This window comes from Heteronotia binoei, chromosome 2, assembly GCF_032191835.1.
Source record: "Heteronotia binoei isolate CCM8104 ecotype False Entrance Well chromosome 2, APGP_CSIRO_Hbin_v1, whole genome shotgun sequence".
Taxonomy (NCBI): Eukaryota; Metazoa; Chordata; class Lepidosauria; order Squamata; family Gekkonidae; genus Heteronotia; species Heteronotia binoei.
In genome coordinates this window covers 132,318,388-132,343,899 of record NC_083224.1, presented here as the reverse complement: position 1 = coordinate 132,343,899, position 25,512 = coordinate 132,318,388, and the positions used below count along the sequence as shown (strand labels likewise).

At 43.1% G+C, this 25,512-nt stretch overlaps 1 protein-coding gene across 3 annotated transcripts; it reads right to left on the bottom strand.

Moving 5' to 3' along the window:
• Positions 1-1,274: 1,274 nt before the first annotated feature.
• Positions 1,275-24,344, bottom strand: LHX8 (LIM homeobox 8). Of its 3 annotated transcripts, none has more exons than XM_060232029.1 (9): positions 24,160-24,344; positions 22,023-22,133; positions 21,520-21,684; positions 16,560-16,681; positions 11,630-11,850; positions 8,451-8,554; positions 5,241-5,336; positions 4,577-4,760; positions 1,275-1,734 (listed from the first exon to the last, which is right to left on the bottom strand). In XM_060232029.1, the coding sequence occupies exons 1-9, from the start codon at positions 24,238-24,240 to the stop codon at positions 1,658-1,660; spliced, it is 1,161 nt and encodes a 386-aa protein (XP_060088012.1). In that variant the 5' UTR covers positions 24,241-24,344; the 3' UTR covers positions 1,275-1,657. The 3 variants fall into 3 exon arrangements, with proteins under 3 accessions (XP_060088012.1, XP_060088013.1, XP_060088014.1); XM_060232030.1 differs by lacking the exon at positions 24,160-24,344 and adding an exon at positions 23,478-23,697; XM_060232031.1 differs by lacking the exon at positions 5,241-5,336.
• Between the last annotated feature and the right edge of the window lie 1,168 nt (positions 24,345-25,512).

Below are 25,512 nucleotides of genomic sequence, written 5' to 3'. Positions count from 1 at the left end.
AGCTCTGCATGCCATCTTCAGTTTTCAGAAAAGCCAACATCTCTACATAGCCTAAAAGGAAGAACTCTAAGGTAGAGCCTTAAAATAAGAATCGCTAGTGGACGCCACTGGCCAGTCATATTACAGCAAATTGTTAAGAAAATGATACTTTTCATCCCTTAACTTGTTTAGCCCAATTATAAAAAGTAGCCATTTGAAGCTATATTGAGTGTAGAGTGGGGAAGGCAATGGCAAACCACCCTGTAAAAAAGTCTGCTGTGAAAATGCGACATCACCCCAGAGTCGGAAACGACTGGTGCTTGCACAGGGGACCACCTTTACCTTTTTTTTAACCATTTGAGGAGAAAAAGTGCCAATGATAAAAGATGGCAATGTGACTTAACATAGGTTCTTCCTATCCCACAACCCTTACCTAAAAAGCAGTTACCTCCTCCTCCCACTAACCAGGAAGTGACTCATTTCCCCTGACAATAGGTGAAGAGCTACTGAAAACTGCCCAGGGCTGCCAGAGGACCCCAAACAAAGATTCTATCTGCCAACCACCATCCAGACCCAACTTGAAGATGTATCCCATGACTTGTCTGACTCTTCTTTAGCCCCCTCTTCTCTTGGTGGCTCTGACAACAGCACTATTAGTTGTCTGAAACAGTGTTATAATCACTTACGTTTTACACCCAAAAGGCTGATGACTGTGGATGCAGGTACACACAAAGAACCATGACAACATCTCCATCTGCTTAAGTGTTTGTGATCAAGCCATTACAGTGCCCAACTGTAAATAATTTAGGGAGCTCTGTTATCAGTGCTCTGAACTTCTTTATGTAAAGATTGCCTTCACTTATTTAGTAGGGATATATCACAGAAACCATAGTGCGTGAAATATAGAGGAAAAACCTAATCCAGTAGGAAGAAAGATTAGAATGAGATTAAATGGTCCCAATAGTTTGTTTTCCACCTTGTAAAACACTTGATGTTTCAAGACCATTTATAGTTCACAAATAATTTATGTCAGATGTCATAACCACCAATTCAGAATTGCCTCACAAATCACTAAACATTTATGTGCTAGAGAACACACTATGTCTTTCCTTACAGACTTTACTATTACAAGAATACTAACCTTCATAAATACTTACGACCATACTATTAACACAATAGCATGTTTGCTTGGCATGCTACAACAGAAGGTTTTATTTAGGTCATTTGAAAAACACCGGCAACTGTAGTTTTTGCCAGCTCACAGACATAAGCTTCAAAGTATAGGCCGCATTAACTCAAATACAGAATACTTTAATAGCAATAACTTACAGATACAAGCTAATGATGAACTACAATTTCACAAAGAAATGTAAACGTTTTGTACACTTGTCAGTCCTGTCTTTTAGGCAAAGTGCTCTTTTGATGATAAATAAATTAACAAACACATAACTATAATGGACTACTTCCAGACAATACAAAAAAATGTGTTTCTTTTTAATTAGTCTTGTAAACATATTTATGGAGAAGCCATAAAAGTGTCTTGCAGGCCAACTATACTTACATACCTGGAAAACAAAATTGTCTTCAAATACTTTGGATGCTATTTTTTAAAGATTAACTGATTTTCAATGAGAACACAACAGTACCTCCTTAGTCCCATGTCCCTGAAATAAATGAATTAGCTGTGGCTTATTGGTAGTTGTGTCATTGAATGGGGTAGCAAAGGCTGGAGTCCAAGAGCAGAAGGTGAGTGAGCTACAAAAACAGAAAGATTTGCTGGTCAGCTTGATTAGAAGTAGAAAAATAATGCTTGTGAATAAAAGTTAAGGCTAGAGTACAGGAGGCTGCACCCATTTTCACCAACATATGAAAATATCTCTTTGACTTCAACAATTACATGTACAGTTAACCTGCAATGACTGATTTGTACGGAATTCTGCATGCCTCATCTAAATTAGAAATGCATCATCATAATTTTAATAAAAGCATTAAAGATCTCCTTCATGTAGTCAATGGAATATATGAATAAGCAAACATGTGCATCACCAGACAAAGCCCTTTTAATAAACCTGATTAGGATGAAAGCTACAGAAGCCAGAGCAATGGGATCCATTTTAATCTAAAATAAGTATCCTTTATCTGTGCAATGAGCTTTTTAAAACTTAATGTAATAGAAACAATTATTTTCAATAATCTAATTATTGCATTTTTTATATAAAGATTCAAAGTAATATGAAATTTTAGAAACTTATTTTGGGTTATAGACTGAAACTGTTCCACAAACAAGGAAATTCTTATGTGAATATAGCTAACCAAAATATGTAATTGTCAGGGGGAAAGCCATCAATAGCTAACATACAATGACATTTATTCCTAAATATTCAATATTAAAACATTCAAAAGCATTCATTTCCTGAGCCTGTGACAAAGGCTTGGCCACTAGGTGCATATGCAGGCGCACTCTTAAAGGTTCCACAATAGCAAGTTTCCTCACACAAAAAAGCAATTATAATTCATATAGAACTCATCCAAAGTTCATCCATATCAGTCCACAATCATTTATAAATAAGGATCATGAGGGAAAAAGTTCATTAAGTCCAATATCACAGAAAGACTGTCTACGCTATTCAGTGAGCTGCATTTTTGTGTCTTTGTCAAGACTGTCGGCTTTTACATGGAACTGTGAATGAAATACATATTATACTGAAATAACATTCAACCATTTAAAAAGTTATCAATTTTACTAAGACAATCATGCTTACCCCATAATTCCTGTCAATACACAAACTGGAAAGGTTATTAGGGAACAAGTTTGTCCTAGTCTTATTTAAGGGCACATGTTCTAATTTCTAACAGGTGTGAGCTGCGGCATTTAAAGGAACCCACAAACAGTGTTGTAATTTATATTATTTTATAGCAACAGAGAAATCCAAGCACTGGTTAAGATTACATAGAGAAAAAGTCTTCAGTTTGAAAATGAACTGTTTCCTCCTGCAATAAATTTGTGAAACATTCTCCCAGTTGTGTTGTCTGTTATTGTATGTATATACCACACAGAAATTCATCTCCTCTGCAGCTCCAAGATAATGCTCAACAACAGGGGCTTCCCTAATCTGGCTGCAAACCCATGGTTGATGTTCCAGTATCTGTATACAGATGGCACATGTGGAAATGCCCATGAACAAGAGGCCACAGGAGCAGATGATGAAATATGCCGCTTGTTTCGTCAAGCTTAAGGCAAAGAAGGAAAAATTGATATTAATGTTTTCCATGTAAAAGCCAACAGCCTTGACAAGGACACTGAAACTCAGCACACTGGATAGTGTAGACAGGCTTTCAGTGATTGATATTGGACTTTATGGACTTTTCCCCTCATGTTCCCTATTTATAAATGATTGTGGACTGATTTGGATGAACTTGGGATGAGTTCTATATGAATTATAATTGATTTTCTGTGTGAGGAAACTTGCTATTGTTTTGTGGAACCATTAAGAGCACGCACAGCCTTTGCTGTGGGCTCAGGAAAAGAATGCTTTTGAATATTTTAGTATTGAATATTTAGGAATAGATGTAATTGTATAATTGTTAACTTTTGATGGCTTTCCCCCTAATGGTTATATATTTTAATTGACTGAAAACTAATGGCATTTTAAGATGTAAGAAGATGCAGAATATGTACAAGTATTGTAATTCATGCTTTAAATGAGGCATAAGAAGATACCTGAAGTAGAAAAATAATGTAATATTTGTCATCAGGAATGCTTGTTCCTGGACATAAACAGCTACATTAGCAGTTTAACAAATGATATTTTAAGGGACACTTCCCAATATACACTCCCCCCTCACCAAAATAAAACCTTTCACAAGATGATGGATGGTTTTAAGGATCTATGCATTGTATTTGGGGACCCACTATAACATAAGAACTTGTGAGTTGACTGGTCAGTCCCATTTTCTCACAAGAACCTTTGTGCTGCTCTTGTTTATATCCAGGCAGAGACAGGCAAGAGAGCTCAAGCAGAAAATATTAGTATAATCTACATTACAATGAAAATTCTGTATTATAGTGAAAGTTAAACTACAAAATGGAGTGGGAGCATTTGTTTCAAAATACTCTTAGGGCAAATTATTTATTATGGGAATAATAGGTTCTAGCATTCTGGGACCCTGTGCCCATTTCCTATACCACTCTGACAGGACCACATGGAAAGAACCTTGTGAGACTGCCATCTCAACGGGGCTTCAGGTACTGGTATGGTTCTTTCCACATGATATCACCCCTTGCACAGATTTTCATTCCTTAATTACCGGGTTGCATGAAAACACCTACAGTTGATAGATATCTGTCACATATCCTACAAAAAAGTGTTAAAAATGAATTTTTCAAACACTTGTTTAATTATTGTGAGTGTTTGTTTGTTTGTTTGTTTCAAGTCATTAGCAGATATTGCTGAAATCTCTCTGCAACTGAAAGGGCTACAGAGTTACACACAGAGAAAACAAGGATTGACTCTAGAATGGACATAGTTTGAGTTGCATCACTGAGCAAAGGAATGCATTTCACTTTTTAAATGTTATAGCAAGCCATTGTACCTACCATCCATATAACTATGTAGGGCAGTTAACATTGTCCCATCCTGTGGTACATATGCTGAATATGCCATTTCTTCTAGCATTGGTGGAGAAAGCCTAGAAGGCTGGACTGTTGTAACAGGTGTACTGGATGAATGATTGGGGCTCACATGTTTCTTGTGGCGTGCTCTGCAGTTTTGAAACCACACCTGAAAAGAAAAGGCAAAATATTTCAACTTAATTCATTATCTGACATTAAATTACATGTCAAGCAACATAATGTTTAAGCAGAGTTAGCTTTGATACAAGTCTGTGCCCCTTTAGTTCCAGTGTAACTTATTTTGCTTGTGTGCTTTGACTGATATCAGATAGCCCAAGTCAACTGTACTCACTGAAATTAGTGCTACGTATCTGGGAAATTCTATGAAGGCTTTCACAGTCCACTAAGGATAAATTATGACTCACAGTGCTGCTGGCACATACAAGAACACCCCAGATAATGTTCCTTTAGTGATGTAAAAATATTTTATTGAAGGGAAAAGGTCTACGTTTTAAGACCATTGTCCAATATTACATAAAATCCTTTTCTAGCTAAAGTACGTGGATTAATATTCAAACTGTTCTTTGGAGCTTCATGTAACTGAGGAGCTTTGCTTATGATACTGGTGACGTAACTGCAGTACAGTTACCTGTATCACACGCCTACTCAAGCCTGTTCTTTCCGCCAGTTTTTGGAGTGTTTGTGCATCTGGATTGTTGTCCTGAGCAAATTGTGCTTGCATTACCTAAAAAACATAAGTAGTATTTAAAAAAAAATCAGATGTACTGCAAATTCCAATAGCAGTTGTCATGAGCATATTATCCTCATAAAAGGTTTCTAATCACAGCAAGGTAGGTTACATGCCTACCACCCAACAATCTAAATAGCTAGAATGTTGGATAGATCACTACTAATAGAAACAGAAGCATGGTTTGGCTCACTCATCTCAGAGCTGATTTAATGTGATGAACTCTTTGTGGGGCAGCTTGGTTATATCTGTTTACATTATTAATATATTGTTTGAATGCACCATCATATGCAAGAACTAGTCTTTACCCTGCCACTCAACGCTCAAAGACAGTTCAATGCCTTTGCAATATTTGTAAGAGAAAGCCATTTTGAAAAATTAAGTGCTTATACCAGTTTCCACCATGCGAGGGCATATTCATACAATACATAAATGTTGATAGACATGCTAAATAGTAACAAATACTATTGGAAAAATACTTTAATAATAATTGTGTGTTCCCCTGACCCCACTTCTTTCACTATGAATTAGTCTACAACTTTAAAAACACATTTCTAGGAGTAAGCCTCATAGAATAAAGTAGGACTTACTTCTGAAAAGGATTCCCTGCAGTTACCTAGGATGTGTTGTGCAAATCTCACCAATCACTCACACAAGCAAGTTACAGGGAATCTTTTCAGATCATCATTACAAACGGGGACATTACTTCACATCTAATGAAGAAAAGCCTTGTGACCATTTAGCAATAAAGCAGAATTAATTTTAAATATAAATTTACATTAATTTTAACTTTGATTTTTAACAAGCTTAATACTAGTTCAAAAAACTGGCATTCACTCAGTTGTCATTTTTAATCTAACACTATTTAGCTTCTCATGATTTCAGCTGTTAGACTTGGAAATGCAATTTAATTGCCTTCAGATCAGACATCTGAATGCTCGTATAAAATGTAGATGACTGGGGAAAGCAATGGCAAACCACCCTGTAAAAATAAGTCTGCTGTGAAAAAGTTGCGATGCAATGTCTCCCCAGAGTCTGAAACAACTGGTGCTTGCACAGGGGACAACCTTTACCTTTTTAAAATCCAAACTTATTGTAGACTAAGAATTAGAGCCTGGAATCCCTTTCCTAAAATCTTTTTTAAAAATATTATTCCTTTTGGAAACAGGTGTCCAAAAGAGGGGTTAGCTGCAATTGAAACATGTTTTTCTAGTTGCAGCAATTCTGTGACTCCTAAACAAATAGATACCACTTTGCAAAATCAAAAGATGAAATTATCACTGTGATTGGAGTTGCTCAATTATTTAAAAAACCCAGAGAATACAAACAACCTCTAAAATGAATCAAACATTTAGAGATCCTGTCCTCAATGAATCTAACATTTTAGACTAGAAATGTCCATTCAATTGTGTGAACATATGTATGCCTTCTAATGGCAAGCAAGGGCCTCTCAACTGATACTTTCCGTCATAAATTATTATTTAATTGAAACAAGACATGGGAAAATACAATTATTTCTGTATCCCCAGATAAAGTATGGGGATACTTTAATCTGTATCCCCAGATTAAAGTATCCCCAGATGATACTTTATCATGTTAAAGACTATAAAGTTCTGCTTTTTGCCACATGTTCTATATCAGCAAGCCCATGTATGCAAATCATAATCAATTCCTGATTCACCGAAGTGTTTATATAGGTAATATACATATGTACCCTTGTTTTTCAAATGGGGGGAGGGGGGGACCAAGGCTAATTCTGAGTTTATAAAACCAAAGTAAATAAGGTTTCAAATTTACTCTAAGATTACATATTTTGCATATTGCATCATATGCTTGATGTTTCAAGTAGCAATCTTCTAAGTCTTTATTCAGTTAATGCATAAAAAACCCTTTATTCTATCAGCAAAATGGTTCCATTTTCTCAAGGCCTAAAAACATGACAGCTAACTGATTGTTTACAGGAGAAAAAATGTTTGCACACTTTTAAAAGAAAATTGAGCCTACACAGCATAGATCAAGTGGTTAAGTCTGAAGGAATGTTGGGCCAGAATTTTTTAAAATACAAGACATTTAAACTGCAGCAAAGTACAGTAGTAATAGAACAGTTGTCTGAAGGAACCCAAGAACAGAGCAATGTGAAGAGTGTGCAGCATAATATGTGCAGAGCAGTGTACACAGTGTGCAGCAGTGAGCCATCCTTTTTGCAACAAAAGGATGGTATTAGAAAAGTTAAGAGTCCTTCTGAGTGGAATGCCTAAAACTATCGGACCAGACCAAGGATGGCCAAACTGCTTAATGTAAGAGCCACATACAATAAATGCAGGTTGTTTGAGAGCAGGAAAGGAGGGAGGGAGGGAGGGACGGGTGGAAAGAAAAGAACTTTAACTTCAAATACATTGTCCAAGCTGCTGGATGGCTTGGTGAAATGATTTAAAGAGAGAAATATCTTCTCTAAGCTAGCCAACAGAGTAGTGGGGACTTCGAGAGCCACATATGTGTGAAAGAGCCACATGTGGCTCTTGAGCCATAGTTTGGCCACCCCTGGACCAGATCATCATTGTGCCAATAGGAAAAGGACACTATATATTCACACTGAAGAACCAGAATTTCCTTTCTCTTATTGTAGTGTCAATGAGGAAATTTAAGACTGTGAAACCTTATGTTTCCTGTAAAGTTATTTTCTATACATTTTCTAGTCTCTCTCTTCATATTACATAGGCCTGAAACTATTTAGTCTCCTATTGTAATTACGTTCAGTGATGTAAATGTCTGATTTAATGAATTTCAGCAAGTAGTCAAAACAGATCAGCATTTACGTTTTCACTTTACAGGATTACTAGCTGCCTTCAGGGAAATGAAATGTAAAAAGCTTGAAGATTACTATTTCATATGAAATGGCTAGAATTCACAAAAGTAATCCAGAAACATGCTGTGTCTTGATACCAAGAGAAATAGTCCAGAGGGCAGAGAATGCTTTCTTCATATCCAGCTCATTTAAACAGAATTCTAAAGTAATATAAAGTATAAAATATTTATGCTCTTATTTCTTCCCTCCTCCCCCACCACACAACCATCTTCATTTATAGCACTGTACTATGCCATGGCCTCTACCTGCAGCTGATCTGCTGTGAAACTGGTCCGAGCTCTTTTTGCTGGTTTTGGATGATTAACATCTTGTTCTGTTAACAAAGCACCTTCTACACTAATACCATTTCCTGAAATTAAAAAAAAGACCACCAAGTTCAAGGACTGCTAGCACCAACATCAGTCAATTGCACACATTACACTCAAATACTTCCCCTATTCAGGATATAGTTAAGTATAGAAATGGCAACATTGTTTTGAAACTAATCATATACATTTGGAATCTGTCACTAATGGCCAAGATTACAACCATAAGGATTTAGTCAGAATTTTTCCTTTTTTTAACAAACATTTCAGAACAATATAAGCATTTTTAGCATCAATGAAAAAGATTCCATGAGTTTAAAACAGAAATACAGTGCACACAGGTTTGCAAATCAGTTTTCTTTGGCAAGGAATAATGGTGACAAACACACCATTAATGTGAATAGTATATTTTACCTCTGGCACATATACCATTTTGAAAAGGAAAGGAAAGGAAAGAAAAAGGGGATGATTGAAGTTATTAATTCCAATCTGCTCGATAAATAAGTTACCAGTATAGCTAGGTCACCTTGATGAAGGCCAACATGCCTATCCCTTGGAATCCTACTGCTAAGTAGGAAAATATCAGCACAATCCACAGCGGGGGGGGAGGAAAGTCTTTTGGGAGCAGACGAGCCGCTACATGGGTGCAGGAAGGGTTTGCACCAATGCACAACCGACGCTGCCACAGTGGAGGGGAGTTACGTAGGCGAGGGGCCACCCGAGCGCTGCTCTGCCCAAGGGCAGCGGTGCCTGAGGGCTGCGCCCAAGTGTGGACGGAAGTGAGGCAGAGCGTGGCGTTCAGGCGGAGGAGGGGTGAATTGGGAGTGTGGCCAGGCTTAGGCGGTTTCCTGAGCAGTTTCACGCATGACATGCCCCCCTCCCCCGAGAGACTCAACATTACGCCAGCAAAAATAGTGGCCTGTCCCATAGGCACTCGTTGAAACCAAAAACAAAGGTCAGCTCCACCACTGTGGAAGCTCACAAACCCCTTAGGGAGCAGCATGATTGCCTCGCCAATCCCCTTGCACCTCGGGATGACGAGCCCCCTCCCCAGTACCCAATCGCAGTCTCACCACTCCTAGAAATACTTCTGCTCTGGCTTCGCACAACTCAGTTGTTAGGGAGAGGAGCGCATGGCAGGAAGTTTTGCTGGCGAGCTCCCGGCCATACAGACTGAGTGAGGGACAGGTAGGCATGTTGGTGACGGGTTTTGCACTGCGCAGTTGCAAAGACAGTATTTTTGACTTGTGAGGGGGAGAGAGAGGTCTCTCCCCTGAGGCTAACTGCTCTTGTTTCCAGGTCTCCACAGGTTGCGCTCCCGGAGGTTCTGCATGCAAGGACTGCCTCCTATGGCTGGGTAAGTTCCACTGTCCCCCCCCCAGCCTCGCCCTCCCCTTGCTCTCGACCACTTGGTGCGTGAGCATCTCTGGCACTTGAACCAGGCAGTGGGCTCCAACAGGCGGCATTTGCTGACTCTGCTCCCCTGTGCTGCCGCCTGCTCTCTTCGCTTGGTCTGCCCTCTGCTGCGTTCCCAACCCCTGGAAGGCACGTGTGTGTGTGGCAGCTGCCCTGTTGCGAGAAGGTGGGTCAGAGACTGTCCCTTTAAGAGTGCCCGGCTGAAAGCAGCCTGCTCTTCCAGCTGCCACCCCTGCAAGTGCTCTTGATCTCTATTCTCCATTTTGCAGGTGGGACTCCACCATAAAAACTTCTGTGTGTGTCGATCCACCTCCTCCACTCCCTCAGCTGTTTCTGCCCACCATTCTGAATGGAGGCCCACCCATGGCAAGACTGCCCAGCATGCACCAGGGAGACTGTTGCACTCTGTTCTGGAAAAATAAAGTCTGAGCTGTGCCCTCTGTTGGCATCTGCTGCATGTTGCCTGGGCAACCTCCCCCCCCCCCGTCAGTGGCCTCTCTGAGGGAATGCCTGAGAGGGTGGGCAGATGGGTTTTGGGAGGGGGTGGAATGGTCTATGAGCCACCATGCTGCCCCCCGCTTGGCTGGACAGGGGAGGGAAGTGCCGCCCCTCAGCCTGCCCGGGCTGACAGCCTACCCGACCCCACAGGGCTGTTGTGCACAGGGAACTAAGGGGGGCTAATGAAGTGGACTCAGAATTCTGTGGCTGATGCACTCGCACTCTTGAGTTCTGCGGTCCCCGGGGGAGGTGTTCCGTGCACATGGCAGGGGGCGTCAGGGCAGCACAGGGGGTCTCTTTGTGTGTGGGGGGGTGTCTGCTGCTGGGCTGCTCACTCCCAAACATACATTCCAGCCACTGTCTATGACAGCAAATTCCTGAACTTGGCACTTCCTGCTTGTCTGCCTGCCATTGGCAGAGTTTCTGACAGCGAGAGGGTGTGAGGGGATTGACAGCTTCTCCATGGTCCTGTGCAGGTCTGTCTCGCCCCACCCCACCCCCGCCTCGCCACCAAGCTAGGCTTCTCGTGCGCGCATGCCTAGCCTCACTCCCTGTGTTGGTGGGAGTCCCTCCTTTGCCTTTGATGGTCTGCCCATCATTGGTTCTGTTCTCTGTTTGGGGGCGGGTTGGGGATGGCTATCAGCCTCTCTGGGGCCGCCTCTCCCCATCCTTGACTGTCATGAGCCACGGCACATGTGCCAGGACTGGCCAATGGAGGTGGTGGGCTGGCCCTCCCCTCCAGCTGCCTCCGCCTCCCTTGCGTGCCTATGCCAGCAGCGTTGCCATGGCGACCATCTCCCTCACATCAAGCTACGCCTCTCCCCTCCCCACACTCCAGCGTGCCGAAGTCCTTGGGAAGTCTACTAGCGGCGGGGCAGCTACGCCACCGCTGGCTGCCACTTATGTCTGGATTGGGCTGTCCAGGCAACAATTTACTAAGCAGTCTCCTAATGCTGTGCACTTGCATACAGAACAGGTTTGAAGGGGCCAAAGGAGAACTTTACCATGAAGGGGGGGGCAGTTCTCCTCAATGCATCCTTCAGTGCTACAGGCAGCCTTTGGGCAGTTCAGATGCGATTGCATTAAAATTACCATTTTAACCTATAATTTATGTTCTCACATCAATTAAAGGATAAGTTTAAAAGGAGAAACACCTAGTTTCTTTGATCTACTCAAGAAGGCAAACAGAACAAAAACAGAATTACCATTTTCTACTTCTCTTTTCAGATTATCCAACATGCAATCATAATGTACACGACAGAGGACTTTTTCTTCAACCAAAGCAAACTCTTCCCCTGTGGAAAGCTGCCTTTTGCAGGAGAAACAGGCAAAGCATGCCAAGTGATACACATTTCCTTTAGCCCTTCGGACCCAGTCAGTAGAATGGATGTGCCTGCCACAGCGAGAACAACGTGTTCCATACCGTCTACAACAAAAAAGTAAAACAATCACAGAAGCCATTGATGGTCTCATTATAAAGTTACCTGAGATATAAAAATGCATAGTAAACACTCTTGTTCTTACTGAACATGAGATAACTGCTTTCTTTACTAAACAAATGTGATGGAACTGCTTGCCTTGCAGTAACTTTATACTTTTGATATGTGATTCCTTATGCCTCTCGTAACTTCTTGCAGGAAACATAATGGAAGTTATGTAAGGCTTTGACGTAACTGTAATTAAATGGGATAGTATTGATAGCTGGATGGCTGAAACTTAATTTTATGCCACCATTCTGCTTAGGAAACATGTTTACGTAGTCATGTCTATTAGATTAGAATCCTAAATAACTGAAGAAGTCACTTAAATATGAACAGTGGTGTTGTCTAAGTCCAGGAAGAAACTCTTTAATATTCTTTTCAAGCTAGACACTTGTTTTGGTACTAGTGCATTTGTCAACACCAAAATTAGGGGCAAAGGACCTAAAAACAGTAATACTTGGTACAGTGGAAAGTAAAACAACCAATTCATAGCAGTATAAAAATTAATCCAAGTGAGCATCCTGCACAGAATTTTGTAGCCATCACTTACTGAGCAACACAGCTGTATGTCTCACTTATTATTAACCAGCTCATAGATGGTTTCCAGCTTTAAGTTTTGGGGAATGGCAACTTGGTTATGCTTTTAGGGTGGTGGGCCATAGGCATGCTTTGCACATCAGTTACAATTGCTTGACAAAGATACTTTTGCACTTGCCTCTGAAATAGCAGTAAAGCACTTCTTTTATACTGTTACACTGCCAACAATGACAGGAAAAATACAGAAAAAGGGGACTTTACTTCTGACGCACAGTACTACAGCCTCACAGGTAAGAGAAAACAAATAAGATAGTAAGATTTTTTAAAAACTTAAAAACTTTTTTTAACTTTTCAATTTTATTAAGAAACATTCTCAACTTACAAAAGTCAGTAAGCATTTATAACATTAAAAATTTAGATTTAACATTAAAAATGGAAACTGGTCAATAAGGAAACTGTTCCAGCAGAATACAATTACAGAAGGCTCAACAATGTCCTTTCAATCATATCCCACCTGAAATAACAAAGAACAGGGATAGGCAACTACTATGCACATATGCCAGACATCAGCAAGCCAGACCATTTTGTTCACCAATCCATCCAACCAATCAAGGCAAGCCGCTGGAGACAACAGCATGTGAAATGGCAACGGACACAGTTTATGCTCATTAGTGCCTCCCACACCTGACAAGCTGCCAGATGATTTGAGGCCTCCTCTTCCCATTTTGTTTGCTGATACATATCTTCATGTGTAGATGCTGTGATTTTTTTCAGCAGTCAGAGAAGGCTGCATATCCCAAGGTTAGAATTAGGTGTATACACTAACATGTGATATTAATAAAATACTACATGTATCAGGACAATTGGACAAGCGCTACTATTATGCAGTCTTCATAATCGGGGAAGGGGGAAGGAGGGGCTGCCTAATGAGAAAAAAATGTGTGCAAAAGCAAATATAAAAGGCATACCCAACTGTACTGAGAATGTAGTCTGACAATAGCTGCCAGATGGCACTGAATTTTTCCATTATTTAATTTACAAGGTAAAAATGCTGAAATTCACATTTTCTGTGAAAGCAGAACTTCACACATTTTCCAAAATAGCTAAAGTCTAACAAGCAGCTAAGAACTTAAATCTACTGCTTGCTTACCCTGTCACTTACAAGATGGTTACAAGCCTAATAGCACAGGGAATGTTCTATATGTGGACATGCTGGGCAGGTAATGGGGAGAAGACATACATTATAATGTATGCATAAAAATGCAACTATAATTCCAATCCCAAACTGTAAAACATCTATAGCAATCAGGGGCCACAGGTTCATACTACCATCATACCACCAGTGAACATGAGCAAGAAATGCAGACACTAGTATACTTCCAACAGACCTTGCTTTGCTTCAGCCTACAGCATAAATGACATTGGCTACTTAGGGGATGCATCCTCCAAACCCATTTCCTCCACCTCAGGACACTTTAAGCTGCAAGTGATATTATTTCACAGTTTCAAAGGAGAGTTAGACAACATCAGCTACCTAGGTAGGTGGTGAGCTCCTCCTCACTGGTAATCTTTAAGCAGTGGCTAGACAAATGCTGATGCTCTAGGCTGACCCTGCATTGAGCAGGGGGTTGGACTAGATGGCTTGTATAGCCCTCCCAACTCTGTGATTCTATGATTCTAACATATCTCTGTTCAGTCTTTTTTCATGCAATATTCATTAAGGGTCTATGCAAATGCCAGGCAGCAGCCATGTTCCAGGTTCCCACAACTGCCACCTAGGCCCTCTTGCCTAGCAATTACACAGATCAGCCAGAATCTTATGCCTTTTCTGCTTTAATCTATGAGGAACACAATCCTCTTGCCACTTAAGTGAATGAAAGAGAAACAGGTTTCAGGAAAGGCATCATTAAATGACTGCTCAAGTCCATCTGGTGCTGCCAAGAGCCACCATGGGCCCCCAGACAACAATTCCATCTAGGCCCTCCCCCACACAACCCTGATCTAAACCAGATATCCAAACTAAACAAATAACTTGGCTGGCCATTAGCGTGGATCTATAAAAGGATTCACATGTCTGTCCCTTTTTGGCAGGCATAACTCATCAGAAAATAAAACTAGGAAAGTCAGATTTGGGCCACCAGCTGCAGAATGATCATGTGAATTCCAGGGTCAAAAATGAAAGGAACTGGAATATCTTTGGATCCCCATTCTTTTTGCAATTGAAACTAAGGTTGTGTAATTAGATTCGGATCTGTGAAACCCAGATTCAAATCCCCAATCATGCAATGGAAGCTTGCTGAGAAATTCTGGGCCAGTCATACCCCCTCAACCTCACAGGGTGGTTGTGAAGATAAAACAAAGGAGAGAATTATTAAAGCTGCCTTGGATCCCCATTGGGGATAAAAGTGGGATATAAAGTAAATAAATAATATCTGTTCCTCATTTGTTACCACTGAGGCAGATTAACAATTACCATGCATATTATTGGTGGAAGAGGGAGAAGCATCCTCTTACTACTTTAATTGATTATGGGAAAATAGTAACTCCCCCCCTTCTTTCCATAATATTAACAGAGGTTTGCTTCTGTACTACTATTACCACTATTAAATACAGTCTAAATTGCCAACCAGGATGGGTGAGAAAAAAGGCATTAAGACTGAAAATAAAGCAGGGGGATGGAAATAGAGAAACTAGAAATGGGGATAGATGAATGGCAGATTACAAAAGGAAGAGAGCAAAATGAAGAAGGAAATGTGGGAAGGAAAAAACAAAAAGTTCTTTCTTTACTACACATACTAACATTGCTGATTCTTGATAGGATCTGACTGTGCAGGAGCTGGGTGGAACTAAAGGAAAAAAGAAACCATAGACCTTTTTAGGAGGCTGCATCCTACCCTGGCTGATCTTTCGTTGCTCTAGAGCACACTTGGCTGATGGGTTTAGCACAGGGGTGGCCAAACTTGCTTAACATAAGAACCACAGAGAATAAACAGCAGTTGTTTGAGTGCCACAATACATGAATGTCCAATTTTTGAAAGCCACAAAGAAGGAAAGGAAGGCAAATAGATGGGAGGGGGGAGGAGGAAGTGGGAAGAGAGCAACTTTAAGTGCATTCTCCAAGCTGTCGGCTGGCTTGGAGAGGTGTTTTAATGAGAGAAGTGCCTTCTCCAAGCTGGCTGACAGGGCAGTGGGGGCTTCAAGAGACATACAATATGTGGCTCCTGAGCTGCAGTCTGTACACTCCTGGGTTTAGCAAGACCTGATCAGCAAACAGTTTCCCTCAGCCTGGTGGTAAACTTTGCAGTGCTCTGTCTTCCCTGCATCCCTAGTGGCTGCAGTCAGAACTGCATTAAAATATTTTATGTATTTCATGAAACTGCATGACATCAGCTTCAGGGGCCTTGGAGCTCATTTGGGCCCCTCGAATTATGTCCCCCCAGTCTATGGCCCTGAGTCCATCTTCCTCAAGTCTTTAAGCTGTAAAAGAGGATCCATCATCAAAGGTTCTAAGACAAATGGTGTGTGCATCTAAATACACAGTACAAGGCCACTGCGAGATCCATTAATGGGCAATAGCAGTCAGGGAGTGTCATATTTTTTCCAGCTGAAACTGGTTATTGGCCTTCTGGGGGTGGGAGGCATCTTGTTCTCCTATCCAGGGCTTTTCTGGAAAAAGAGGTGCCGAACTCTCAAGAGGGAAATGAAGGAGAAACACATTGGATGCTCCTTATTTACTTATCGATATTTGAGAATTGTATTTTCACAAAGAGGTTCCAGAACACTGCTCTGCTGCATTCCCCCAGAAAAAAAGCCCCACTCCTGTCCTTTCCCCTGGAAAAAAGTGTGTGTAGAAAGGGTTAGTTTTGATTTCTGCAAATGCATATAGAAGGGTTAAACCCCTTCTGAATTGTAGACCAACCTAATTTCTATTTTAACACTTACTACAAATCTGTCGGCACAGCATTTGTTTCTGTGTAGCACATACTTGGACAAGCATTTAGATGAACACAATACAGTGCTGATAGACCATCAGCATCCATAACACGCTGAAAGTTTCACCAGTCTTCACTGAAAATTGCTCAGTTCTAATATCACCCATTAGAAATTGATAGCATACCTGAAGTAATCAAGTTTGCAGAAAATGTCTTTGTCTTTGATGTAGCAGCTGGTATGTCTTCCTAGGGAGGTTCTGCAAACGCTGCAAGAGAGACAACGCACATGCCAGCACAGGTCATTTACCTATGAAAGAAATAAGGAAAATTTACACTTGGCATAATTAATTTTGGTAACTTATATGAAGGAGGCCTTAAATAAAGAAATTCATGTTAACATGAGAAGTCCAAACCGGACGGACAACATGATTTAGGAAAATCCAAAATTATCTGATAAATTCTCCAGAGCAACCTGAAATGGAGTAATATAACTGTCGGAAACTGTGTTCAAAGAAAAAATGTGAAAGTTCAGAAACCTATTTTATTTAGGAGAAAGAGGCTATGGTACTTAGGCAGGAAAATCCCACAAAAATCAGATTAAAGCATTTTAAAGGTGTTTCAATCATGAAGGTCAAGGCATAGAATAAACAGTCAAGAAAGATGTTTGAACAAATCGTGAGAAAGTTAATCCCACTCTTTATTTTCATCAAAAGAAGTCACTAACGCAGTTCTAAACAATTTGCAAGATACAGTTCCTTCAGCTATTTTCAGTGACAGTAGCATGTGAAAATGAGACTAGTGTAGACATGCTCCAAGCCATAAACTAGTTAACGGTATGTATATGCAACCTGATCTGGACTTTAGAATAAATTTATGAGCAAAAGATTCAAATAGGATCCCTATTAGAAGAGATAACATGCCAAAACATTATGCAATGAATTTGGTATACTTAATCCAATATAAATTGACATCATGACATATTGTACTGCACTAAGGAGAATTTTTGTGAACGTGCTTCAGCACAGAAGAGATGCAACTGCAGCAGCCTCTTGTTTATGGGAAGTTTATTGTGGATCATTCACAAATACATCACAGTTTACCTTATTGTATTAGGGCCAAACAAAAGAACTTCAGCCTCATGGGAACTCTAGAGGCTGCAACACAGCCTTAAACATAAACTACCACATGGATCTGACAGGGTTTAGAGTTGGTTTCACCAAATACATGCAGCGGGGCTACTTAAAGCCTTGGGGGGGGGAGGGTCTTGTGTCTGTGCTTCCTTCTCAAACAAGGCTTAATGCAGAGGGGGACATTTCCAGTCCTCTTTCTCAATCATTTATACCCCTCTTCCCCCCCGCGTGGTGCCCAAAAGGGGTTTACATAGTTCTCTCCCACATTTTATCCTCATGACAACCCTATGATATAAATTAGATCAAGAGTGCACAAATGCCCGAGGTCACCCAGGAAGTTTCCATAACAGAGCAGGGATTCAAATCCTGCTCTGACACTCTAACCATTACACCACAACTTTCTCAGTGTCAGCATAATCCTGATCAGGCCCCTGAGTTTGCTTTTTAGGTTTTAAATTTGCAATAAAAGAACTACAGCAAAAATTGTAGGCTAGTCTTTAGGGATGAGCCAATACAAACATATGAAACTTCCTTATATTAAATTAGACCATTTTCCAACTGACTGCCAACAGCTCTCTGGGTTTTAGGCAGAGAAAGATTTTTCCCAGCTGCAACCAAAGCTACTTTAGAAATATTCCAAGGTAAGACGAGAATGAATGAGGCCTTCAACGTAAAGAGCAACAATAGTTACAATTTCTTATAAATAAAACAATGTTCCAAAGCAAAGTCAGTAATTTCAGTAAGTAGCTCCTTTAAATAATAAACCAATTAATGGAAAAAATACATCTTAGGTATTACTGAGACATACCCTGGCAAAATAGGACAATAAAATTATACAAACTGAGAATTTTAAGCAGAACATGGTATTACTATGGTGTAAGAGAGGTGGTATTTTCCCACATCTTTACCTAAACTGTAGATATCAGATCACAGTGTTCTTTCATCATAAACTCTTTGACAAATGTTGTCAGCCATTTGAAAACAGTCAATTTTTTTCAAGATTCCATTATCTAAAGTCGGTTATTTTTAGAGTAGATGTCTATGAAGTTAGAATTTAATTCCTTATTTGATAAAGAGCAAGACTCCTTTCCTTGAGAAACAAATGACAATACCAGCAAAATCAGATGCTGGGTGAGGGTGATCAGTTAAAATAAATGGTACTAGCTCACATTAGCCCCACATCATTTTTAATAAGTGAAGGTTAGTTTATTTTAAATTGCAGCCTTGTCCACTGAAACCACCTTAACAAAGCTCTAAATCATAACTCAGGTGGTATTCACTCAATACATAAAATTTAAATTTTTATGCAGAACAATTGATAGCATTAGATAATGCTAATCCCTGTGTATATTGCAGATCTGATGTGTTTAAGATTGCTTAAAACAATCCACAACATATTATGTAGAAACTTTTTATGTCCCATGAATTGAGAAATACAGTGTTCTCAAAGATATGAAACTAATTCAATATCAAATGTGCTAGTAATTCTATTGTGACTATATGAGTGCTTAAATTCAAAGGAAAAGTTTCCTTGCTACAAAAGTTTTCTATTTTCAATTTTTTAAATATATTTAGCTTTTTGTCACTTCTCCAGTGGCAAAAAGGTAAATATATAAAGATAGTGTGTGTGTGTGTGTGTGTGTATAGTATAGATCTCTCAAATACATGGCATTTTGCTTTTTAAGGTATTTATACTTTTAAATTCTATAAATATGACAAATACAATTGTTGGAAAAAGATCAGTTGCATATGTTTCAATTCCTCAGCCCCAATTTTCACCATTGCTTTAAAATTTCTTGCAATTTTACAACTCCACAAACAGAGCTACAATTTAGTGCCTGGAACCTGCTTTAAAATTTCTTGTAAATTTACAGCTCCACAAAGAGTTAAAACCAGCTACAATTCTCACATTTGCTTTGCTAACTGATCTGGATTCAAAACCCATCACTGTAAGATTAGCTACTTCAGATAGAAAAGGAATAGATATTAACACAACTGCAAATGTATCCATTAGGGTGGGAAACTATCACCGTCTTGATGCAAGATGTTAAAAACAGATTAATCCAGCAACACTGTCTTTTACTAGTATATAAATTGAATCCTATCTATACTACCTTTTATTTACATGCTGTTCATGTAAACCTTGCTTTAATAAAACCTTGCATTAGAGTTGAAAGGCATGAAAACCTTAAGTATTTATTGCAGAAACTGTACTTTAGTTGACAAATAATCAGTTCCCACATACTGTAATTATGAAATTCAGGTATTTCCCAAATATTTCATGAGCAGGAGTTTTAGTCAATGGACACTTGATTACTTAAGAACCCACCAAAGTAATGTGTATTAGAATAGATGTTCACCATTTCCAAGTCCCAAATCCAGCCTGTACTAAGTACTAGGAAATCACTGCATTTCTGGCAAAGAGAAACATATTGGCATACTCTTCAACAAGAACATAGGATACCACTTCCATCTGTATTTCCTTTTTTTACACACTCCACATTTTATAGAGATATTAAAATGAGAATAAGTGGCAATGGCAGTTTCACTGCTTTTCAACAGTTGAAAAATGAGGGCAGAAACTACATTAAAAACCTTAAATTATTCTCCAGAGCAGACCGTTACTGAATCAATAGTGATATCTCAGAGTTTATCCTTTCACAAATAAGGTTTGTTAGGAACAGCTTTCTCCCGTGAACACCCAGCAAGCCGATAACTTTAGATGTCATAGCACTAGTTGATATACTGTTCCTTAAGACTGTTTGACAGCAAGTGGAGAATAAACTTCCCCTAGACAATAGCTCACTGGGTTCAAAAATAAAGAATTTTCCCCAATGTCCCCCAATATTCTCCTGGAGTAGTAATATTAGGGCCTGCTAAATAAACAAGAAACTTCTGCATATGATGGGGAAAATAACAATTTAGTTTTTTGCTCTAACACAAGGACTATCTCCTTCCTCCTACTTCCAGTCTCTTTCTTGCAAAGAACAGGTCAGGTCTGATAACGGTTTGGTATTTTCAGTGGGAAAATATCCATTGGTTCTCTGTTTCAACAGCCTTCTCTACACCCTGAAATCTATTTTGTACCCAGCAGTCTTGCAAAATTAAATCTCGACAATAACTGCTCCTTACATAGTCCCGTCATGCTAGGAAACAGCTTCCTCTACACTTTAATGTTTGAGGTGGGGAAGTGATATCAAGTCTCATATCAAACCTGAACAAGCAGGGAGGAAACCTGAATGTTTACAACCTAGAGATAATTGGTCCAGAGTGAACATCATAATCAATAAAACTGTTCTTCTGCACATTCAGAAATTATAATTTCAGCTAGCAGTGATTTTTGTATAGCTTTTCTCTCATTAAGAGAACTCTGAGCAGCCAGTTTCATTAAAGTACTAGCTATGCAGGAAGTGTAAAAAAACCAGAGTTATAGTGCCTTTTAACTTTTTACTAGTCACATATGAAATGCAATCGTTTAGCAGAATCTGTTCTAAACATCAATTCAAGAAGATAAATGTGTAACAGAGTTCTACTCATTTGCACCTCAGAGGATGGATCTGAAGATAGGAACTATTAAATCAGCTTATTTTTCTCTTGTTTTGTATTAGCTACTTGGCTTTTGTTAACCTTTCAAAGGGCCCTGCCCTGTCCAGTCTCTATCCTAAAAACGGATATTCTTGAAAATCTGTTAACATAATAATAGCAACAGGGAAATCCTAAGGAAAGTCACCGTCTATTTAGGGCTTCAGTGGATTAAGAAAAGCGCCGCTCTGCAAGACTTCCTATCTTCCTTGTTAAGGCTCTTGGAGCGGCAGGCGCAGGGAGTGCCCCCCACTATGACCCGCCCGAAGCATTAGAGGGCCCCCCTCATTTTTTTGCCCCGAACGTCCAGCCTGAGGGCGACTTTCAGGGGAATCGGAGCATGGTTTCGCGCCAGGCGGCTCCCTCTGCAGTGCTTGCCTCCCCCCGCAGCGCCCCAGCTGAGGGAGGCCCCCTCCTCCTCCGGGGTGGTTACCTTGAGCAGGTACTTGTCGATGATCTCCAGGCCGCAGCTGCTGCAGACACACTTGCTGGGCGCGCAGCCCCCCGAGCCCGAGGTCAGCGAGCGGGGCGAGGACGACGGCGAGAGAGGAGCGGACGACGAGCAGGAATCCTCGTCTCCCCCCGCTTCGGGGCTCACCTGCCAGCGAGAAAGAGAGGCAAGCAGCCACGCGCCGCCCGGTCAGTCTGCGAAGCCAAGCCAGGCCAGGCTCCCCCCCCCCCCCCCGTGCCCCGGCCCGGGGACGCCGCCGCTGGCGAGAGAAAGAGCGCGGCTGGCAGTGGAAGAAAGGGCGCTCGGCGGCTTTCTCGGCCAAGGCGACCTGCACACTTGCCCGGCTTCGTTTTAGCGTGGCCAAGGGGCCCTGAGGCAAAAGAGCCGCCCGGCCGCAGCGCCTGTCCCCTCGCTCTCCTCAGCAGCCCCCTGGCAGTCCCGGCTGCAGCGCTCCCTTCGCGATGCCCTCGGAGGCTCTCACTCACCAGCCCCGGCTCTCCCGCGCTTTTCCTCCTCCTTGCAGTCGCCACGGCGGCGCCGGCGCCTGCAGCAGCTCCCGCTGCTCGCCCGCACTCCTCAGCCATGAGCCCCGGGAACTGTGAAGAAGAGAGACCAGACAAGGGACCGCTGAGCGCGCCCAACTCCGGCAAGGACTGAGGCGGGGACTCCCCGCCGGCCGGCGAGGGAGAAGTTAGCGACCCTCCTGGCCCTCGAGCTAAACGAGGGCAATTAGAGGGCGAAGGCGGCCCGAGGCCGAGCGCTTTGAATGGGGCCCTCCAGCTCTAATTGCGGCGGCAGCCCCAGAAGCCCGCCTGGCGCTCGTGCCGGGCGCAATTTGAATGAAAATGCCTCAGCTTGCGCGGCGCTCGAGCGACTAGCCGCAATTAGGGCTCGCCAGCCACTTCCCGCCCAGGGCCGCGGAGGTGCAAATTGCCACTTAAACTCTCGAGCCGCGTCAACAGGCCGAGGTGCTGCTCGAGGATTATTGCGAGGGAAGGCAGAGGGGGAGAAAACGCACACGCGGGCAGAATGGAAGGAGGAGGGAAGGGATGCAAGCCAGCCAGCTGAACTTAATTGGGGGGTCATTAAAAGCAATCGCCCCTTCGGGCCAGGGGAGGAGGGCGCCTTCGAGAGCGCTTGACGCGGCCGGCCCACAGCCCCGAAGGCCAGCGCCGAGGAACGGGCAAAGCCTCTGCTCTGTGTGCACCTCCCGCACCGTGCATGACTTTAACGTTGAACAAAGGGGACCCCGAACTAGCCCCGGCCCGGTCCAATCTCCAGTCACTGTGAACTTAGAGCCAACTGCAGCCTAGCTGCGAACTCAAGATCACGTAATGCGAATTAAGTTTCCTCTTCAGTCCACAAGGAAATTTCGGCGCGGTGGGGATTCAGATCGGTTCCGTGATCGGTGCTCCCCGCATGAGAGAGCCCAGGGAGTCATTCTGTCGCCGCCGCTAAGGCTGCAATCCATCAGCCACTTACTCCCCGGGCGGTAGCCTCGCCGGAACCCTCCTGAGGGGGGTCGAGCCGCTCGCCAGCAACCTTCACCTCTTTGCGCAAGGCCTGCTCCGAAGCTACTTGCCCAGCAGTCGCTGGCACTTCCTTCGAGGGGGGCGAAGGGGACAGGATTTCGCCGTTGGCGAGCACTCGTTTCAGCCAGGAGGACTGCAGCAGCTGCAGAAAGGACCGGAGCCCCAAAGGACTGGGCTGCTCGCTCTCTTTCAATTAAACTCACTTGGCTCCATCTGAAGCTCCTCGGGCTGAGCGCGCTGCAGCAAGGAGTTTGACAGCTGACACGGGGTGAAATGGGGTTCCATCGCTGGCGCAGTGAGAACTGCCGTGTCCAGCACACTAATGAACAAAACGACACTCATCGCCCCGAACTGAACGACTAGCAGAGCCTTGGAGTGCTTGTTTAAGCGGGTTTAACAGACACTTACCCCGGAGTAGTCCCATCGAGACCAACAGAGCTAGCTTTGTGGATCCTGACCCCTGGCTTGTTGATCGCCAAGAGACACGTTTAAATGCCAGGATCTATTGCCTTAAATAGTTCGAAGCGAGCCCAGGAAAACAAAATAATCCTCATGCCTTAAAGTGAAAGGGACAACTCCAGAGTAAGAGGCTGAAGTCGCGTCGGAGTCCTCCACACTCAAATGTATTCGAGTCGCTCCCTTCTCCCTCCCCTGAAGACGGGTTCCTACTGAGCTAACACGGGTTGCTTCTGGGAAGTCGCGCCGAAGGGCGGTGAGAATGGTCGCTTTCCCCCACTGCGGGTGACTCCGTGCCGGTGGGGGTGTCGCTTGTTCCGAGCCGGGAGGTGAAGCGGTGCCAACGGAGGCGGGAGGGAGGGAGGGAGGGAGGGGTGGGGGTGGGGGTGGGGGTGGGGAGAGAGACGGTCTCCAGCTCGCACAACCAAAGGAAGAGGACTGGAAAAGAAGCCCTGCTGCGATCAACAAGCCGCTCGGGCCGAAAAAGCTAATGGAACTACTCCGGAGTAAAGTGGAGGGCAGCTTTTAGGCGCGGCGAATTGGAATCCGGTTTAGCCCGAGAGGGAGGTCAACGGCCTGGCTCCTGGCTCAGAGGAGCGGGCGTCTGGCCGCCGGGGAGGCAGGAGCCGCTCACCTTCTCGGTCGCGATGCGAAGCGTCGGCACGTCCTTGTCGTCGAGTTTGCACACAAACATCTGGTTGCTCTTCCAATACATGGCACTGGGCGGGCAGCTCTTCTCACATCCCAGCTCCAGAAAGGACGGCGCTCCCCCCGCGCGGAAGAGGCCCGCCGGCCCGGGGGTGGCAAGGAAAGCCCCCCGCCCCCGCCCGGCTCGGCTCCTGCAAGGCCTGGCTGCGCCCCACTCCTCTCGCAAGCTGCTCCTGCCCGCCCGGGCTCCCTTCCCTACTTGACTGATGTCAGACCCTTGAGGGGAAAAAAGTTTTGTTTTCAAGTGGGTGGATCCGCGCAAAGGAGGGGGGAGCCTCTTGGCTGGCTCTTGCAGCCTCACCTCCTTGTGTAAAACCCGCCTTCTGTACATGTTCAGATCTTTATCGCTACAAGCAATTTTACTCGAGGGACTGGGATTTCGTTTCTCTCTTTTGTTGCTTTTTTAAAGAGAAAGTCAAGGGTGTGTTAACTCTGGATGAGCCACTTCACGCGTCTCCCGCCTCCCCTGGTCCTTCTCTCCTCCTGCTGGCCCAACCGAAGCGCCAGCCTGAAACTCCAGGGAAGGGAAGGCGTGCAGAATAGGCAGTGGCTTTATCTTTAGTCCTTGCTTCCAGCACCATTGGCTATGTAAGGCAGCAGGAAACTTCCCTTTCCTTTAGACAGCTTTTGAATCTGATCCTATTAATTAAATGACAATGAAAACCCCAGACTTTCTCATTAAAGGCAAAGAAAGAACGTCTGAGAGGCCCCTAAAGCAGACAGGGACTAACTCGGGGCAAATGTGGGATGGGAAGCGGACAGTGGGCTGAATGCAGACGGCTTGGGACAGAAACCCGCTGCCTGCCAAATTCCACCCCCGCGCACAGTTTGCTGAAGGTCTCTTGACAGACAGATTCCTGAAGCCTAAAGAACCGCTGGCTATTAACCCAAGCCTGGTCTCAGACCCGGGTAGCGGGAGAGCCATCCGACGACGGCTGAAAAAGATCTCCCAGAAAAACCTGGAAGGCGATCTTATTCATGTGCCACTCCTTAAACACCGGCAACCTGTCCCTCTCTTCGCGCTCGCTCTTTCTCCTTTCTCAAGCCGGGTTCTTTGCGGGGGGCGGGGGGAGTATATAAATTTGACCGTCCTGCCCTTGATTCTCAGGGCCCTGTCCTAAAGTGAGCCTGTTTACTGGGAAACCCTAACAGCTCTGAATCAGGCTTGCTCCTAGAACTGCAGTCATGCAATTCGATCATGTCCATGTTTACGGGGAAGTAAACCTCGCTGCGTCCAGTGGGGCTTTCAATGCAGAACTACTCCCGTCGAAGGCCAGTC